The following is a 21,616-nucleotide window of genomic DNA, read 5'->3' on the forward strand; positions in this document are numbered from 1 at the left end:
AGCCTCCTCTGCGAGATTTATTAACGCGGATGGTCGCGGCAGAACTCTACAGCTCACATTGAGAAAGCTGCTGTTTGTGTTGAGATAACTGCCGCTCACGTAGAAAATCTGCTTAAGCCGCAGAAGGAAGCAGCTCTCTCTGGCATGCCCCGTGGTGCAGTTCATGCTGATTTACAGCGCGGAACAAGCTCCCGGTGATAAAAATGAGTGGAAGCAGCGCAACATACAGAAGTATGCCAGTCACCAAAACACCACAGAATCTTGCTGAGTTTTTAGGTAACTCAACAGAATTCCACCAAGTGAGATTCAGTGAGTTCTGCCCCCCTACATATAATTTATAGTGCCAGTTCAAACTTTAGGTCATACAAAACTCTGTTGATGTTTTCGATTGTGTTTACACAGGATATCTGACCCCAAAATAATGTGGGACTAAATATTGTGTCAAGAATATGGAGGACAAAAATAGTAGGAAGGTATGTTTCTGTAGGTATGCAACTTTTTACACATATATGTAACTTGACGATATCTTCAAGGTACATATATGTGAAGTTAAGAATAGTATATCTATACTTACCTATTTGCACTTACCTTCTCGATATTTTGGTTCTCGATATTTTTTAAACGATATTCTATCCATACAATATTTTTTGGTTCTTATATTATGATAGTTAGTGATCCGACTTTAATGGGATATTTAGAATAGATGGAAAAGTCTTAGTTGTTACATGTGGAATTTATTTGAAGTCTTTTGATGTTATTGAGCAATTGAAGTCTTGTCAGCTTATGTTACCTAGTGACCTTCCATTGAACTGCAACGCGTTTTGCTGCATTTTTAGTAACTTTAGGAAGCTCTGGCACAACTCTGTTCCCGGTTACTGAGCATTAGTGCCTGCTCTCGCCCAGGAAGCTGTATCGGAGGCATCGGACGCCTGACGTGCTGTGTCTTGCGTGCATGCGCGTGTGCTTGTGCGTGCACGCACCCGTCAATCCCGTGGTTCCTGCCCTGCTGGAGGACAAGAAGTGCAGCCGTTACCCGGGGGGAGAAGCAGTGATTAGCAGAGAAGCTGAGGCAGAGACTTCTGGTACCCGGCACCAGTAGGTAATAATCCTAAAATAAAACGCGGGCCCGTAGGAGTGCTGTTTGGCACCAGCTGAGTTAGACCTGGTGACAGCACCTGGGTCGACAATTAGCTGACGGAAGCAAGGGGCTGGAATAGCTGAGTGAACCTAAAATGTGGAAGGGTTTTAACTGTTTCATTTAATAATCGAGGACATTATAACTAACCCAAAAGCGACGGCGGCAGTTACAAGTGTACAAGTTACTGAATTTGTACTGGCAAAAGGGGTGTTGAAACTCCAGTGGACGATTGGGACAGGGAAGTAGTATTTAAAACAGGCCATAGTATTGGTGACCTGAGACCAGAGGGTGAACAAACGAAGAAGGAAATTAAAAAGATGGCGCCGGCCAAAGCAAGAACCCGCAAGACTATAAAAACTGGGGAAAAAAATGAGTTGACCATCCCAGTGGCAGGTGAAGGGAGTAGAGTAGGTAAATCAAAGGGGGAGCTGAGTGAGCCAACTGGAAGGAAAAAACAAGCAACAAGAAATGTACAATCCTTGACCTTAACACCGCAATCAGCAAAACCAAAGATAGCAAAGGGTGGCTCATCAGTATCTAACTCGATTAAAGACTTCTTGGGAAGACATTTCAAGGGGAAGGATGTGACAAACAAGGAGTCAAGTGCCATGGCATACCCAACCTCCGATTCTATGGGCGAGGCTGATCTAGCCTCTCCAATCCAGACTATATTTATCATCTCTGGGGTTTCTTTGAATCCACAGCTGTCTTCTTCGCCAAGAATGTTCCAGCTGTCACTTGAACGTGAAATTGAGGGGGAAGACGAAGATGTAATGATAAGCAGCAAGGAACTAAGTATAAAAGACATAAATGGAACAATTACCCAACCTAAGGAGAACGTAGGTGCAGACGGCTCTTTTGGTATAGGGAGTGAATTACTGCACTCCCCATTGTTTGGACTGGAGGTCACTGGAGCTTCGAGTACTTTTATGCTTGAGGTTATGTAGATCCTCCAAAAAACCCTCGAAGACCTGCTAGAGGTATCTGTATTAAATAATGATCTCTTAAAAACACAAGGAGTGCAGTCTAAAGCAATGTTGGGTGAGTTGACACAAATTAGAGGGTTAATGCCGGCATTAGTTAGACTGATTGGTAGAGAACAGGAGGGGGTAGGCAGGAAAGAGGCGGAGAAAGCTGTGTTAAGGGCTCCTAATTTAAAGAGGAACCAACTGTATATATATCCCGACAGCCAATGATTGTGAGGAAATGGGGTGAAAGGAGATATTATATGAGTGGACTCCCGAGGTCAAGGGGGGAGGAGGTTGCCCTTAGAAAAAGACAACTAACAAGACAACATGTAAGGAAGGTGAGAAGAGGGAAAGGAGAAAGGATGGAACAAGGAGGTAAAGAGAGGGAAAGAGTGCAAAGACTAAATGAGAATAAGGTAAAGCCCCTAGTCGAACTAGAAGAACACCGGAATAGGCTCAAAGATTAGTAAAAGTAGTCGGGTGCCTACAACGAGAGGGAAGGAGGGGAAAGAGGGGAAAGGTACAGAAATGAGGAAAACGACACAACTGAGACCTGGAAATCCTAGATGTAGTAAGGCCCCTATAGAAAAAGATAAGAGAGACACTCTAACAAGGAGAAGGGAAGCTAGATTAATGGGGGACACCCACGGTGTAAGGCAAGAATATACCCCCGATCTATGGGTTTTTCTAGAACCTTCAGGTCAGGGTAAAGGCGGAAAAAAGTTAGGAAATGAAACCCATTGAATCGATCACATCTTCCTATCTCCCTGTCAAAATGCGTAAGTCTCTGCAGTATTGGCACAGAGGTCCTTAAAGAAGTAGAGTTCGTTATAAGTAGCTCACGGGGTGAAGTGACCAAGGTTCTTTTTTATTCTGCCTTGGTGAAAGCGGCGTTAGAAAATGCCAAAAATTAGGTGCAAAAGGAGGGGATTAGAATGGTAAGAAGGGAGGAAATCCAGGGACAGCACTTCCTTATGAATCATGCGGGACTAGGCTTACGGCATATAAGGTTAATCAATTCAAGTTGGAATAAGAAGGAGGATCTTGCAATAGCTATTACTGATAATGAATTTGCAAGATACGAAAAAGATATATTTGGTGGAAATAGGTTTAACGTCCTAGCATCCCCAGAATTTAGGGAGTACGAAGAGTAGGGGTTTTTGAGTGAAATCAACTAGGAGCATGGATCGTCACACAGCCTATCAGTCCTATCATGGAATATAAAAGAGTAACAATATTGTGTGCCTGCAGGAGACTTGTCTGTGTGACGATACCCTAGAAACCCTAGTTACAGAAGGTCTTCGCCCAACACTCTAAAGCAGCAAAGAAAAATAGTTTGGGGAGGCCATCGGAGGGCAACTAATGCTGATCTCCACACAGATAGCTAGGTTGAAAAGGTGAAGCTACTCTGTGATTGGGCATTAGGCTGTAGGGTCCTACTGCAGGAGTCGGATCCCTGCTATGGTGGCATATGTATTATAAATGTATATATAGAGTAGGAAAAGGACCATCAATATAAGGTGAACCTGGGAAAATTGAAAGAAGATATAGAGTCTGTTAGTGTAAAGTATCAGAAGGATATATTATTGGTGTTAGGTGATTTTAACCATAGATTAGATCCCCGAAGGGAGGATAGTTGGCACAATGAATTATTAGAATCCTATAATATTGAAGTGGTCATCTTCCCAAGAGGAGAGATCTCGCCACAGGATGTGGCTTTTACTCAGATGATGGGTTCACTGGGCAGGGTATGCGCAAATGGAAGAATGTAGCCAGAACGGCCAGCGGGACATACTTTTTTGAGGGGCCAGCAACTCTGCCCAATAGATTATGTGTTTTTCCAGGCCTGGTGGTTTGGGCTAATTAAAAATTTTGAGGTGGTAAAAATGAGAGGTAGTGACTATTATCGATTGATGGCAGAACTACATCTATCAAGAAGTAAAAATTGAGAAAGGGTTCTGCAGGTACATGTGGATTATCCAAAACGGTTGACAACTAGTTTAACGGAGGAATATATTGAGAAGTTAAAGCAAACCCAGCAGGCTGTCTCTGTAGAAGAAATTCAACTTAGAGATGGAATTACCTGGTTTGAATCCACCATAGGCAAACTAGTGGATACCTTAAAGAAAAAATTTAAGTCAAGAAAGACAGGTCTTGAGAGCCATAGGGCTAATAAAAATATGAAGACCCGGTTTGACGATGAATGCCGGGCAGCTAAAGTACAGATCAGACAGAAGGAGAAGTGTGGCTCAATGGTTAGAGCGGCAGACCCTGATGCAGAGGTCTAGCCCGGGACCAGGGTTCAATTCCCCACCTCGGCGGGTCTTGGGCTCAAAATTCCACGGACCTGATAATTCTCGCCTCAGTGTCTATTCCAATCATGGAGTCCCACTCTGCAACTCTGGGCAATAGCTTGCTTAATCTCCACAACGGCCCCCACAACGCTAAGGATGCCTGGCCTCCACCTTGGGGGTGCCCAGGAGTGGACACCTCACAGGGAAAGCCAGGATGGGTTCCACAGCGGTATTCGTACAAGCGCCTTGAGACCCTTGCGGGTGAGTAGTGCGCTATACAAGTATCAATTTACATTTACATTTTAAGGAGCGAAGATTAAGGGTTAGGTTTAATGTAGAATAATCTCAGTTGCTCCAGTCACTAAGGTTAAAATATATAACACTAATTCGGAACAAAAAAATAACTTATATAGATAAGTGCTGGGCAAGTTTGTTGGAGGTAATTGAAACAAGAAATGTCAAAGGATTTTGGAAATTAGTCCAAGAAAGTATAGGTAGAAAAGTAGGTTCCCTAGATTGTATGGTCCCCGAAGTTGACTGGGTGGGCTACCTGGAAGAAATCTATGAGAAATGGCAAATACAAGATGAGTCAAGGATGCCAGTTTGGCCACGGGTGAGGGATGACATAAAAGTATATTTTACCTTAAGCTATATAAAGAAAATTATAGCAAGTCTGAATCTTATCCGTGCTGCAGGCCCAGATAACCTTCCGGCAGTGATAATGAAAACTAGGCCAGAATGCAAAGATGTTTCAAGTGATCTTGGAAACAGGAATTGTACCAGAAAGCTGGAGGGGTGCAATAGTAAGACCAATACATAAGAAGGATGACCTAAAATTACCGATGAACTTTAGGTTAATAAATCTCCTAGATATAGGGGAAAAGGTCTTTGCAAAAGCCATACTGGGTTTACTTAAAGACTGGGTGGAGGAAAACAAAGCAGGCCACTCCACAATCGACCATTGCTTTGCTCTCTGGGCCATAGCGCGGAAGTCGACGGAAATGCGGGGACGTTTATTCTGTTGTTTTGTGGAATTCCGCGCAGCTTTCGATCTGGTGGACCGGTAGCTGTTTTGGGAGGCCCTAACTAGTTATGGTATCCCAATAGATTTGTTACGTCTGATTCAAATACTCCATACTAAGAACTGGGCACAGATAATTTTAGATATAGATGGAAGTTTATCTGGGAGGATTGAGATTGGAAATGGGCTGCGGCAGGGATGTGTATTGGCCCCCCTGCTGTTTTCCTTGTTCTTAGCAGATTTGCCGTTGACCTTGGGGAACATCAATGGGGCAAGCCCAAAACAAGATGGTAGGCATGTTGCATGTTTGCTCTATGCCAACGATCTGGTGATTATGAATCAGACTGAAGTTGGCCTGCAAAGGAAACTGAATATATTTAAGGATTATTGCTCTAAGAAAAAACTTGTGATTTATATGGACAAGACTAAAACCTTGAGCTTTGGCCGCAGGAAAGCTGGGTTCACATGGTGGTTGGGGACAGAGAAAGTGGAATCGGTTACTGAATATAGATACTTGGGTTTATGGTTTGAAAAAAGTATGAATTGGAATACCCACTTAGAGGCATCAAAATTAAAAACCTCAGCATCGATTAGCGGCCTGAAATTGTTTAATAAAGTCTATGGCGCTATGTCAGATAGACCAGTGCTAAAAGCTTATTCGGCTACGTTACCCCGCAATTTCTGTATGGCGCAGAACTGTTATACTTGAGCGGCAAAGAGGGCTGGAATGTCGAGGAAGGCAAAATCTTAAAAAATCTATTCACACTCCTCTTGTCAGCAATGGTCCAGGCTCGAATTAGGACTGACTTCATGTGGCATTCTAGCCGGTATGGCTCTACTCCGCTTCTGGCAACGCCTAGGAGTAGGCGAGAACACCAAAATATTACAAAGGTGTAAAAACGACATACAGAATAGCGAATTAAAATGGGCAAAAGAGACTAGGGCAATTATGATGAAGCTATGCTGTATGATGAAGGTTATTTGTGCCCCATTACCTATATGATTAGTATTGATAAGAAGGTACTTAGGTCGTTGGGGAAGGAAATATCCCATGCACAGGACCAAAATTATCTTTTTAATAAAAGCTCGGTGCATTTTATGACTGCTGCATGGAAAAATGAACAATGCTTTCCCTACATTGATAGGCTACCGGATTGTCAATTAAGAAGAGAGGTTTTTAGGGCAAGAATTGGGGTGAACCCATGTTATATAAATAATGTGGTAAAATGCTTAATGATTGATAAGACGGGAAGATGCACTTGCACTTTGGGCACCTCATGTGACTTGCTACATATTTTAATAGATTGCCAGAAGTTTCTTAATATACAAATTATGTTTTTAAAACCGATATTTAAGAAATATGGGATGAAAACTAGGGACCAGGCTGTAACTTTGGTGACTGAAATGACCAATTTAGATACTGCCATTGCTATTGGGAAATGTATGCGAAGAGTAAAGGCACTTTTTTTAACCTTTTTTTCAATGAGTTTTTAGCAAACAGTTTATCCTAATTTGGGCAATGGAGGGTTTTTATAATTGAATGTGTTTTAAGATGTGTTTTAGTGTGTTTAATGAAGTGTATTTTTAGATGTATTTTTTTCAATATGTATAGTTTGAGTGGATTAAAACTGACCAAAACTACCTAGTGACTGCTTTTTTTGATCTCACCTTTCAATCTTATGCCTACTTGAAAAGTTGAGTTTTCAATTTCCTGAAGAATAAATAGATGCTTCATATATGAGCACAAGGTGGAGGGTGTGTGTGTGTGTATGCATGTGTTTGTGTGCGCATGTGTGTGTGCGTACACATCTCCTTGCTCTTGTCCCAAAAGTGTTGCACATGGCACAACCCTTTGAAGGTAATCCTAGTACACATTAGGTGTGAGTAGAATATTGGACAGAAAGGTTAGAAGTAGTCTTGTTTCTTCACGAGAGGCTCGGTCTTGCTGCTTGATCAGACAGGATCTAATTAGATGTTAGATCCATTTAATGATGTGCATGGAGGAGAGGGAGTGGCTGGTTAGAAATTGGTTCCTTTCATTACTTAGTGCATCTTAGGGTTTAAGATGTGTTTAAACTGACAATTACACCCAGGTGTCATTGGTTGTTGGGATACAGGCAGAGATGGAGTGATGAGAGAAAAAACCTTTTTCTTTGTACCAGTCGGCATCAGGAACTCAGTTCAGGGGTGTCATAGGAAGCTCCTCCTCATCCAGACATACATGTGGTGCAGGCAGTTTTTGCATATTAATTGGGTTCTCTGTTGTGTCTCCAAATGGAGATGAGTTTTTGTGGTATCTATGAACATTGGACATTTGGATAATGAATGAATTTATATTTTGGGGAAATCTGCTTTAGTTCCTCCATCTAGCATATTCTAATGACCAAATTCTGATTACCTGTCTACAGTTAGGGAGGATCAACTCGGATCAACTATCAAGCCATGTCTGATGTTCCTTGCTATGTTTCATAGTTGTTTTTCAGAAGCATATCGTAATCTACCACACTGAATCCTGCAGGTAAGTCGAGCGGGAACAGGTTTGCTTCATAGGTCAAGCCTAAGGCAATTAGGAGGCTTTTTCTGATCACTAAATTGCTTTTCATTTCCTCTTATCTGCCAAAATACAGTTAGTCACTTGTGGAGCAGGTTGTGTTGGTCCACACATTAGTGCAAATGATATGTGACTTCATTTTCAAGAATGTTGCTTGAGTTGAGAAGATGCAAACTCTACCTGTAGTTTAGCAATGTAGAAGTGGTTGAAATGCCATGCTGTGGGGTTCAATAATGGCTAGGTCAAGTACAACTAAAAGTCACACGCAGTTCTCCTATATAAAATACATCAGTTGTGCCCCTATTGTGACAATAATTCAGTAGGAAACATCCTAAAGAGATAGAGCTTTTAAGAGGTCCGTGGATTCTGCTCTTAGTCGGGAGTTATCACAGCTACATTACCATTTGCTCAGAATTTACAAAAAAATGATGGTTTGAATTTGAAAGAAAGTTTTAAATGTCAACAGTAAATACTTTTCTAGACAACAATCATCATCCTTGTGTGATAAGAAGCCTGAGTGACAAGTTATCCTGATTGCTGAATAACAGGCCATTCACATTTTTAAAAGTATCGAGTCTGAATTGTCAGAAATGTACACAAACCGGTCAAAATGATAAAGCAGAACTTTACAATTAGTAAACAATGTTATTTACAATTCTTCAAAATGGCAAAAAGTATGGTATGAAGCATTGTTAAGAATGTTCTCCTTCATCTTGTTAGTTTTATGATTATTATTATTTTACTAAGAGCTGTAGTGAGTCTTTTAGCACTTATCGGACAAGAAGCTGTTTTGGCAACAAAAGGTAACTTTTCCTCCCTGCCTTCGTTCTCCTTCATTAATGAACCTTCCCAGTTGTATCTTCCATATTTCTTTGTAAATGGTTGGATATCCCATTTTCATACGAGTTTTTGAAAATTTTGTGAAAGTATAAAAGTAGCAAGCTCAGTTAATTTTCTATTATAGTTCTCTAAGATTATGATTTGTCATAGGAATCATTGCTTAGAAAATCTATTACCTGCGATTGATTATTTCTTCTTTATTTACACTTTTATTTGGTATATTTATATGTATATAAATCATGCTAAATTATGATTTAAAAAGAGTTTTCCACACTCATTGAACCTCAGTGCAGAGAACGTATATTCCTAGAGGCTATTCACTGTAACAACAACTATGACAATGACAAGTATGAGAATAAAAGTAAGAAGGAGAATAAGAACAAGAATAAGAACAACTCAAAATCAGAGCAGGCACCAAATGGAATAAAAGTCAAAGTAAATGACTATCATACAAGAAAGGTACTGGATCTATCTGCATATTTTATAAGAATGATAGAAAAATACACCCATTTTCTAAAAAAGTAACATAGTATCATACAGGCATTAGTTGAAGGTTATATACACAATGTTTTGAATATACAAACATATATATTTTCAATAAATGTACTCACTTTAACTGGCTTTGATAACTTGACTCTAGAAAAAAGAGTAACATGTTGGTGAGATTGAGTGTTAAAGATAAAGTACATTATTTTACATAATACATTTAATTGGTTACTACAGATGCCCAGAAGGTGAAGGTTTGACAAGATCAATGTTTGTAATGCACGAGGTATCTCATCTTGTCCTTTGAACTGTTTCTTGTAAAAGAATATCATTTTTCTTTAATTATATATGCAAATTTCACTTGTAATACGCGGAAAGTCAGAGGGACACCTCTCAAATCTCTATCATTGCCTGTCACTGGTATTCATCTCGGCTTGAAGGGTCTTTCTTTCATATTATGCAATCTCACTTCTTACAAGGTAACACCATGCTTCTGTAATCTCATGCCCCTGAGATTATTTTCATGCTATGACAATGATGAAGAGGCACATTGTGTCATGATGCAATGTGGGATATACTAACTCTCATAACCTCTCCAGGGCTCACTATCATAATACCCCTCACCAAAAAGAATTTTCTCTATTTTATTTAGGTACTGAGTACTGAACCACTACCTAATAATACCCAATTGTTACTTTTCGATTAGATTCACTTGTATATCTTAAACCCTTTCCAAACTAGCATTTTGCTGCACTATATCTTTTAAATGTCTACTGCTACTTTTCTGGCATTTATGTTACTTGCTCTTTAGCATCTCCGTATGAGATATATTTTTGTTTGCCATATTGTCGATGTAAATTGATTTGATACCATGGCAGCCTGGTTGGTACTTAATAAAAATACAAATAATAATCTTAGTAGGTAGAGAAAGGAAACTTAGCACACATACATTTTAATGAACAGAAGAAATGAGTGAAAGACTGTTAGACCTGTCAGACTTAGGGTGGTCTTCCCCCAAACTTTTTGCCTCTCCACTAAATTGTTGCTGATCTTGTTGGCCTGAGGACTCTGTGCACTTTACCCCAGCTAACCAGTGCTCTAGTGTGTGTGCTCACTCTCTAAAACAAGTTAACATTGGGTTACACCCAGTTGGCACATTACATTTACTTGTAAATCCCCAGTACAGTGGCACTACAAGTACCCCGGACCTGCAGTACTTAATGTGTGACCCACCTAAGTAACTTTTTAAACATGTCTCAGGCTTGTCATTGCAGCCTGTGTGTGCGGTTTTATACTGCCATTCCAACCTAGACAAATAAACCTTGTGCCAGGTCTAAACCTTCCTTTTTAATGCATATAAGTCACCTCTAGTTTAGGTACACAACTTATATGGCAGTGTATAGTATATTTTAAAAAGTTAGCCATAAACTTTTAACATTTACACCAACTCTTTTCGTTTTTCTCTCCTTCAAGGTCTGACTCCTTCATCTGAGAACATTGGTTACCTTATTACATTTAATAAGGGATAACTTTTAATGAGGAGGAGGTAGGAATGTTGAGCTTGGTGCCTGAAGAATTGTACCTTAAAACTCTTGTTAATGCTAATGTCAGATTTTAAATCACAGTTCTTCAAATGCCACTTTTAAAAGGATGGCATTTTCTTTTCCCACCCAATCGATGCCTGCATCCTGCATCCTGGGTCGCATGACTTTGTGTATTTCTCCCAGACAGTGGAATAAAGGGGGATTAGTTGTTGGCACGATGGACCATCTCTAACTTGATAGGGAGAAGGAACTGTCACCTACCACACTTACACATCACAAAGGCTAAGCCTCAGCAAACTCACAAAGGATTTCACACTAGTGTTTTGTGCCCCAGACAAGATGGAGCCAAGGCGGGTAGGCAGGAAATACCAAACACCTCTTGGGGTGGAAACCGTAAGTAACCTTCACCTACTTCAAAGCTGGCACCAAATAAAAAGATTGACCGTTCAGATCCAGCTCTGCAGTACACCTCTGTTAAGAGTGATCACTAGAAAGACTATTGGTGTGAGTGATATTGGGGGTTTGTTGTTGCTGATTCTGCATGGAGAGTGGATGGTGCCCCTCTGTCTGACTTTCCGTTTTCAGCTCCTGCTTTATGTGCTGCAACTCTGCTGCCCTGCAGACTGAGGGAGAAGTACTGGAAATGTATCCTGAACCCAGGACCACCAGAGTCAAAGTGACTTCAAGAACTAGTTGGCTGGTCTTCAGACCAGAACCTCAGGGACAGAAAAGGCTCCAATAACCTTGACCCTAGCACCGGGATTCTGTCTGCTGTGAGCCTTGCCCACCAAATGGTGCCACCCCAGTCCTGGACCATTGGAAGTGGGCCTGAAGGTGCTCTGCCAGCCCAACAGTGGTCTTTGGGGCAGAGGTGAAGCAGCACAACAGATTTCCTCACAGCCCCACATCTGAACCACCGCTGCACAGCGCATCGCTGATGCAGGACCTCGCATTGCACCCTGCAGCTCATCGGAACAGGTGCTGCATGACGCATCTGAAAACACAGAACTACTCCTCGCCAGCCTCCGTCGATGGCATCCCTTTTGACAGTGTAATCGGTACCAGAGCTGCGCAATGCATCTCCGACACAGGACTTTGCATCGCAAACCTCCGTTTACCACATCCTCGATGGTAATGCAGGACCTCGCGTCGGAGCCTCTTCAGAACCACCACTGTGCGACGCATCCTCAATATGGTATCTTGCAATGACCTACAACCAGGATTTAAGGTACTTTCTTCAGAGGGCCGAACTTGATCCCTAAATCTTATCCACGCTTCATCAAGGTCAGCCTAAATTTGTGACAAGGGTCCTGGTCCAGTGTGACCAGATAACAACAGTTGGAGCTTTGTGTTTCTAGGCATCATTGTTACCTAAATCTTTAAAATTACATAGCTCCAGTTCTACGGATTGGATGTTTGTCATTTTGGTGTCAAGTAATTCATTAAAGTTTACTCCATTCTTATAAAATGATGTGGGATTTTCCTTGTGCTGTTTTTTCACTTTATAACTGTTTGAAGTGCTACATAAATACTTTACACAGAGCATCTAAGTTAAGCTTGACTACTTAGTGCCAAGCTATCAGAGGGCTGAGCACATATTAATTTGCTTTCATTGCTCTCTGATAGGAATTATGGTTGCTGCTTGAGAAGGGTTGCACCCCCCTCAAACAGTAACCGAATTTCTTACAAAGACTAAATGAACACAATCCACAGTAGAATTAAGAACCGGTCTGCTTTGGAGTCTAATTTATAAGGAATGAAGATTGATCTGATCAAGATGGTATTTTGAATATCGGAATGCCCACACAGATATATTTATAGTCCTTCATTGTGGTATGTCACCTTCGAAGAGATCTGGCATGCAGACACATTTTCAAAAAAGACTGTGGATAAATTCTAGTACTGTGCTATACTGGCCACGGTGAACTTACCAAAGTGGACGGGTAGCCAATGGATAGCTTTCAAGGGAGAAGTATTGTAACAGTAATAAGGTGCCAAGGAAACTATGTGGACTGCTTGCTTTTAGATTAACTGAAGTCTTGGCAAGAGTGACAATTTGATTCCCAGTTATGCACCATTACAATAATCAAGCCTTGAACCAATCAAAGACATAATTGCGATACAATTGCAGTATTCATAGAGCTGATGAAGCATAGGGTGAATTGTCTTCATCAGAAAATCCCATTTGAAAATGAAAAGGATAGTTCTACATCCATTTGTAAAGTGGCTTCGAAGTATACTCTAAGGCTTTTTACTGAATCAGATAATACAAGGCAGGAGTCGAATTCAGAGGATCAAAGAGAGACACAGCATTACAAGGGTTTGTCTCTGTGACAAAAATGTCTACTTTATTGGTGTTTAGCTTCAGTCAGTGTTGAGCCTTCCACTCCCTTACCTCAGACAGACAGAATTGTAATGAGAAGTAATGCTTACTACAGCTGCTGGGTATGAACAATAGTTGTGTCTTAGGAACTAATTATGGGCTAGTGGAAATTTGTCTCATTGTAGATCCACCTTGTATAAACACTTTGGTTGCATAATAAGAGAAAAGGGAATTGTGTATGTCCTAAAGAAGGCGGATGTATAAAACACGATTCCACCGAATAACTGGGTTGATGTTTCTTGTAATGATCACCTTACCATCACGCTGTTATTATGAATTGAAAAAAAAATTGGGTGAATCGCATCTAGATGTAGTATTTGGAGGAGGCATAGTATGGATGATGTCTGTATGAGATAAAAGGATCATTTGGATGGGGTGGGTGTAGTTTTAAGAGTTGATACTGTATTGGCTGCAATCTATTTTTGCCAAAATGTAATATACGGTGGTTTATTATGTAGGTTATTGCCCCTTTTTGACATGGTCGCACCCAATTCAATGTGATTTCGACTACAAGTGTACTGGGTTCCTGCTAACCTAATGCCAGATCTCTTTCCCAAAACTGTACAATTGTTTTCCCCAATTTTGCAATCTCTCTGTAAGCACGTAGTAAATGGGACCCCTGGTACCTAGGCCTGAAGTACTAAGGACGGGTCTCTAAGGGCTGCCGCATGAATTGTGCCACCCTAGGAGGCCCCTTGCCAAACACTTGCAAAACTGCCAATGCAGACTGCGTGTTTGGTGCAGACAAAAGCGAAGGCACAACTTGACCCACATCCCTTTGGGCCATGTTCCCTAACACTGCATGTAGTATTTGTAAGTCACCCTACAGCAGGCCTTGTAGTCTTAAGGCAAGGAGCCTTATACTGTATGTAAGGGTATTTCCGCATGAGCAGATATGGGTCCTGTGCTGGTCAAATCCATTACTGCCAGTGCAAGTGAACAGAGAAGCCTTGGTATCAAACATCTTGTATTAATAAACCTGCATTGATTCCAATGTCATTTGTGGTTGCCAGACTTCTCATACAGCAATATCGCCTTCATGGATCAATATTAAAAAAGTAAGGAATTTCTGGGCAGATTTTCCCATCTCTAGCAACAAAAGTAGGATTAGATGTTCTCCAGTTATTAAAGCTACTAAAAAGGCTATTTTAGATTTTGATACCCTTTTTCATTTACTTATTATATGTTCTAAAAGAGATTTAATATGGCTTAATCCTGTTATCAAGTTAAGCAATAATATTAAATATTGGAAATCCTGGGTTTATGCTGGAATATATTATAAATACAATATCTGTCAAGGTTATATGTTTATACGCCTTCTAGATTTACAAAATACGCTTGGTTTGCTACCCTCTGAGTGGTGTAAATATGAAATTCTTTGTAATGTTATTCTTAATTCCTTTAATGATGCTATACTGGTTGCCAAAGTAGAACTTTGTTTACATTTATTGAATAGAATTTGTCACAATGCATCTAAAGAATAGAAGCAGGGATCACATTCTAATGTATCCAATTTACAGGCTAGCAAAGAATTCATGACTATTGAATTTTCATGTTCTTTATCACTAAAAGACTGACAACAAATATTAGTCTGTTATGTTTCTGGTTGACTACAAATACATCACTTTTATACGACAAAGTGATAAGATGTTCCAATAGCAAGCTTCCCAAGCTTTTACTGAAACAGCAGTTTATTTGGAATCCAATTGATAATTAGATTTCTAAATGCTCCTGATTAATCCTAAATTCTATTTCATTTATGTGATTGTATGATCAATATTGACTTTCTTTGTGATAGCTCTAACATTAGTAACTCAATTGTATTCAGATTTAGTTTTATTTCATGTATATTATTACAGTATAGTACTTTTAAAATATGTCTATTAAAGCAATTGTATTTTCTCTCATCGATATCCCTATCTTCTTTTCAGTACTATTTTTTGTATATCTGCTTGCTGATTATTGCAAAATCTCAATACAGTATTTTGAACAGTAAATCTAGAATTAATTAATAAGAAGAAAAGGGGCAATGGAGCATATGGGTAACATGTAAATTAAAGATTTGAATACCATCCGATTCACTCTGCCTTTCAGCTTTTCAGTCTTTTAAGGTCTATATAATGCCTGGTTTATGCTACCCCATCAAAATATGACTTACCTAGTGCTTCTCTGATACTCTCGGTGTCTCCTCTCTAGTATCAGTCACCTCATCTTACTCAGACCTTCACATTTCATAGAGCCAGTGGGCAGATTCACTCTACCTCCTATGTGTGTACAAATGCTGCACGCCTCTCTGCTATGACTACTGAAGGCTTTACATTTACATTACTTTGTATTACTCTAGTTGGTGGCTATTCATAGTTTAATACCTGTTGGGTCTATTCAGTCTCATTTCATTTACATGTATTTAAAAGATCTTTATTGTATTCTAGAATATAACCTTCTACACCATTTACATTATGCACCATTCTCTATCTATTCTTTAACTTGAATGGAGCAGCAATAAAAAGGCAGCTACCACCCACTGTGACCTGGCAGCTGTACATCACTCAATGCAATTGTCCCTAAGCCAATGGAAAGTTGCATTCATGGTCATTGAGCCTTAAATTATCATATCTGAAGTGCAATCTAAGCATCAAATCTATTGTTCATCTATAACAAACCAGGGGTAACAAGGGGCAATGCAGTCATGGAACCAGAAAAAGGCCGGGTCCTGCAGATAGCATGGACAAGATTGAAAAAAAGTAGACTAGTCACCACCCTATTCTGGGAGATCAAAGGTATTAATGGGAGGGTGGCATAGGTAAGGGATTCGCAAATTGCTAGTCCTCCAAAGCCATCCAGCATGTGACTGAAGTCTCCACAAATGCAAGAATCAAGCGTATCCAATTGAATTACATGCACTACGCATATATAATTTAAGGCACCTGCATGCCATGCTTCCTGGGGTGCCACAACACTGACTCAAAAGAGGAGCTGGCAAGGCCTTCTTTTTCCATATGATCTAGACATGCCCAAAGATCCAGGGCTTCTGGTGGAAATTTCCAAACAGATTACTGACCTGACTGGGAAGCAGAACTCGTGCACTAAAGTATGTATAACTCTTGCTATAACCATGTCCTGCTCAAGACCTTACATATTACATCACTCGTGACATGTTCTATTACATCATTGATAACATCACTGCAACAACTAATATGATATCATCACTGTGTTAGGCAGGGGCGAGAGTTAAAGTTACTTTAGGGCACGAGTTATAGTTACTTGAGATAACTATAACTAGTGAATTTCAGTGGTTTTGTTTAAAACAGTATGTCTTAACTGACATTTTTACCTAACTATGACGTCCCTTTAACCTTTGTTTTCTTCAGTGAATATATATCTACATTACACAACGTAGTTGCAGTTAAGACCGTGCCTCCATAGCAAATGGATTTTTGGTTTGCTAATAACGTTGGCCCCATTTGACGTACCTTCACGAAATTTTCCCAAAAACGATTCCTTCACCTCAGCTCCTTCCCCAAATGTTTTGGGGAGATTCGTCAAGAAGAGGCAGAGAAAAAGGGAGGGTCCCAAAGCATGTTTTCTCCAGGCAGTTTCACAAAGGAAATATAAACAGCACTGCAACAAAAACCTCTAAACAGGGTTACACCAATCAGCAGAAGGAAGTACATGATACCGGGGGTTGGCTTCCTAAGGGAGTTTGTGCGCAGGGTCTGGCTATAGGCCAGGTCGTGTGCTAACCCCATGCTGTGCATGGCTGAAGGTATGATGGTGTGTTTGCAGCTAGTGGGGGGGTTCTTACTTCACATATGGCATCATTGATAATATCAATGAGACTTCTGAAACTGTTGACAGCACTGCATGGTAAGGGTTTAAGTTACTGTTACTTCAGTTAACTATAACTGGTGAATTTCAGTGTTTTTTGTAACAATAAAATGTAATTTTTTAACTGCTAGATTAATTCTAACATCACTTTAACCTTTGTTTTTTTCAATATCCTACAAAGCCCTACACGGCTAAGGACCAGGGTATCTGAACTACCACCTCACATTCCACGTATCCACTAGAGAACCAAAATCCACCCAACTCACCCTTTCCTCCATCCCCAGGATCCACAAGACCAGAACCGGATAAAGATCGTTCTCCTACCTCACAGCTAAGACCTAGAAACTCAGCTCCTGCACCTCAGGGAATCAGCGTTGCTGACACAATTCAGGAAGGACCTCAAGCCTGATTCTTCGAATGATCCTACACCCAGTCCGACCAGCAGCCCCTCTCCCCCAGCTCCTTGAGACCCTCATGGGTGAGTAGCCGCGCTTTACAAGCCCTTGATTGACTGATTAATAGATGGATAGATAGATAGATAGATAGATAGATAGATAGATAGATAGATAGATAGATAGATAGATAGATAGATAGATAGATAGATAGATAGATAGATAGATAGATAGATAGATAGATAGATAGATAGATAGATAGATAGATAGATAGATAGATAGATAGACATGTATATATAGTGGGTCACACTAAAATTCACTTCTAGAGACACCACTGGCTTGCTCTACCAGTGTTGGATGTGCAAAGTGTGCTATTCTCTGCCATTGTAAGCCCATCTAATCAAGGGGCAAAGGTCTCACATGTAGGTGTGAATGCACGAGTACGGGTTAATAGCAGATACCTACTCACTCATACAATCCACTGTGTTTGTTTGCGTTGCTGTTTGCACTGAGATGCACATAAAACTGTTTCATTCATACTCATGATTCAGTAAATTTGTGCTGTTTTGCACAGATCCCTTTTGCCCTTTTCTTGATTGGTCCATTTCGTGCACACAAACCAAACAGCCTGGTCACCATACTACACAATACAGTGCTGCAGTCGCAGACATGTAATGTAATACAACTGGTTATATGCCTCCTACACTCCCACTAATGTTCTTTAACTGCTAATAAGTGAAACACAGACTCCAACAACATCGCTTGCAAAAATATTAAACGCAAAATACGCCTTTCATAAAGGCCACCAAAAAACTGAGGATTTGTAGTTACTGGCTAAATGCAACCACTCACCTACTCCTCTTCATATTAGGATTGACTTCATTTAATATTCTAGCCTCAGTCTTAGAATATTATGTGCAAGTTCTTGACAGTGAAAAAGGTGCAGGTTGATATTTTTGTGGTCTATTTTTAGAGTCTGTTTTTAGACCTAGGGTTAGAACTTACCTGAAATTGCAAGCTGCCGTCCGCGTCGCGCATCCTGTCCTCTTCCTGGTCGCAGCAGCCACTGGGACAGACTACCATCCAATACCCATGCTATGCTTTGAGAGCAGCATGGGGATTGGCCTGAGCAGGCAGGAGAGATGCTCTGCTCAGACCAGGGTACTGTGGGGTTTCTCCAGCCCAGGCTGTTCAATGCAGTCGGCCTGGAGAAACCTAAGTGAGCATGTGTGTTTGGCCGGCCTGAGACGGCCTGCCAAACACATATTCACACTTAGGGAGTGCGCATTGAATTCCTCCTCCCCCGCCCATGCCTGTGCCCTGCACCTCCCCATAGCGCTAGCTCAGAGCCGGCAAATGAAAAATAAAACCATGCTAGAGCATCGTTTTATTTTTCATTTACTGACTCTGAGCCAGGCAGTGGGGCAACACTCCTCCGCCATTAAGGAGTAGCCGTCGCTGATTTTAGAATGCCTTTTGTTGTTGATGCAGGATTGGTTAAAGAGAATAGCTGTCCCCTTTAAACGAAGGTACTGAAAAGTTAAGCAAAAATTGCATTGAGCATTCCTGCTGAGTGTTTCAAGTCAGGACATGAATAACTCTAGCATTTAGAAAATCAATAACAGAGTAGCTGAGCGTGCTGGAGCTAAATAGCTTCAAAATGAGATTCTGAAAGCCAATGTAATGTCAGCAAATCTATGAGGCTAAACTCCAAATTCAGAAAATGTGCATATTTACAGTCTCCTCTTTCCCTTAATGCTTTGAAATAATTCACTTGTCCCAGTAAACAGGGATATGGTGTGAAATCTGTCGTGTGGCCTATTTAGCATCTATTACCAAGTCCCCGCCCCTCTCTCACTCTCATTTAGCATGAACCCTGAGCCCGCAGTTTTGAATATTGCAAAAGAGAGAATCATTTGTGAATGACTCTCCACAGATAGCACCTGTGACCGCTGTATAATCCTTGGCAATTGGACCTGGCCCTTTCCGTAGAGTCGCCCCATATTTTTGCCTTCCTTCGCTGAGCCGGTTTTTATTGATTTTTAGGACTCTGTTCACTTTACCCCGCCTAACCGCTGGTAAAGTGCTTAGGCTATCCTTTTTAAACATGGTAAATCTGTACAGGAATAAACTTGATTGGGACGGTTAATTTACTTATAAGTCTCTAGTATATGGTACTGCAGGTGCCTAGAGATTGTAAATGTAATGCTATCAGTCAGCTGCAGCACTCATTGTGCCACCCTCTAAAGTAGCACTGTAAAACCGGTCCCAGATCTGCCACTGCAGCCTATATTACAGTGTTAAACTGCCATTTTGACCGGGCAGCATAAACCTTTTGCCAGGGGTAAACCTTCCTTTTTAATACCCCTAAGTTAGGGCCTAAAATCTCATAAAGCATGAGGCCTGGTACTTAAAAATTAGGGCATGCACTTAAGTTTAACATGCCACGACAGGGAAAAACTCCCAAAGTCGTACCATAGACTAAAATTGGGTTACTTTACTACACTTAATAAGAGATAAATTCAGTTAGAGAGCCTATAGAGAAATAGGTCTTCCGCTCATTCGAATGGTATTTTCAAATCCACTTTAATCGTAAAGTCAGATTTCAAGTCACTATTCTGACAATGCTTTAAGAAAGTTGAAACTTTTCGGCCTAAGCCAAATGTGCTTCTCTGCCAGTGTCAGGGTCACATGCCTGTTAATCACGCTCCTGCAGTTTAATGTATATTTCTTCCAGACAGGGGACAAAAGGTGGCTGGCTGTAGATAAAGTGGTTCTTTCTGTAGGATGGCTGTGGAGGAGTTGTGCCATGCCCTGATTGCTCTTTGAGGGAACCTGTCTACAGCACACACAAAGGATTCTGACATCAGACAAGGCCTTGCCTCTGTCCCTCTACCCATGCTGTGGCCAAACCCAAAAAAGAAGAAAAGGCCTAGAACATGTTTTGGATCAGGCCAGAGATTGACCTCCACAAACACGGGCTGACACTGGGTATAAAAGTGGCAGCCTTAGGACCTCTCACTGGACCAGAAAAGATTAAAAAAAAATAACGGCCATGCCTGCTGTCTGAAGAAGGAAGACTGGACGTGCTTACCCTGAAACCAAAATCCAAAAATTGACTGCAAGGGTCAGTTGGCTGACTTCTGTTTTAGCTACGGAAGCACACAAGCTTCTAGAGTCCATACCTGCAACTGCCCAGCTGACCAGCACCAACTGGACCTGCCTGGACTCCGCTGGTAGCCTCTGCTGGAGTGAGTCCTGAACCTCAAGAGGTGCCCAACCAGGTCATGGACTCTTAGCTGTTGTTAGAGTGTACTCCTACCTCCTCACAACTGCAAGAACCTGTCTCCAAGTGACAATCCAGTGGTTCTGGGCTCTTCGTGCCAGCAATGACCGCCCCTGTCTCCCACCAACACAAAGCTCCTGCTCTTCACATTAACAACGACCATCCATATCTCCTGCCAACACGAAGCACTGATCGGTGACCTGTGCTTTGCACCAACCATGATCTTCTTGCTGATACAGCTCTTTGCAGTGTCTGCCAAAGCCAAGCTCAAACTGAGGCTCCTCACGTGGAACTGCACTGAGTCAATGAGCTACATCCCTGTATCTGACCTGCACTCCATTAGGGTTGGCCTGAACTTTTGACTTTGACCTAATCCAGTGTGAGCAGATAACCTTGATTGCAGCTCTGTTCTTCTTGGTGCTATTTTTACCTGGGCATTTAAAAATTCAGAAACCTGGTTGTATTTATTGGACTTTTGTTGTATTGGTGTCATTTTATTGATAAGTATTGACTCCATGTTTCTAAATTGGTTTGGGATTGTTCATGTGTTTTCACTTAATTACAGTTTGATTGCTGAATACATACTTTACACGCTGCCTCTAAATCAACCCTGACTGCTTTGTGCCGGGCTACCAGAGGGGTAAACACGGCTTTATTTAGTGACGTTTGTGGTTCACCCTGACAAGGATTATGTTTATTATTTGAATAGGACTCCCACGCCGCATTGACCTTTTCTACACAAATAATCTCTAATGTATGTGACATTTGCAATATTCTAATTATGGCTGTCCGGAGAGCAGTAAGCATTTCTTGCAAAAAGAATTATTTCAGCGTCAGGTCTAGTAGCCAACTATTACTCTTCACTGCAGCCTGCCAGATCTGTGA

At 41.0% G+C, this 21,616-nt stretch overlaps 1 protein-coding gene across 2 annotated transcripts in view; it reads right to left on the reverse strand.

The window, feature by feature from the left end:
• The window catches only part of IGSF5 (immunoglobulin superfamily member 5), a 931,320-nt gene that overhangs the window by 206,387 nt on the left and 703,317 nt on the right, over window positions 1-21,616 (reverse strand). For both annotated transcript variants that reach the window (XM_078656819.1, XM_078656820.1), the window contains one exon: window positions 9,424-9,448. In XM_078656819.1, the coding sequence (XP_078512945.1) occupies window positions 9,424-9,448 (25 nt within the window). The remainder of the gene's footprint in view (window positions 1-9,423; window positions 9,449-21,616) is intronic.

The sequence above is a fragment of the Lissotriton helveticus genome, chromosome 8 (assembly GCF_964261635.1).
Source record: "Lissotriton helveticus chromosome 8, aLisHel1.1, whole genome shotgun sequence".
Classification (NCBI taxonomy): Eukaryota; Metazoa; Chordata; class Amphibia; order Caudata; family Salamandridae; genus Lissotriton; species Lissotriton helveticus.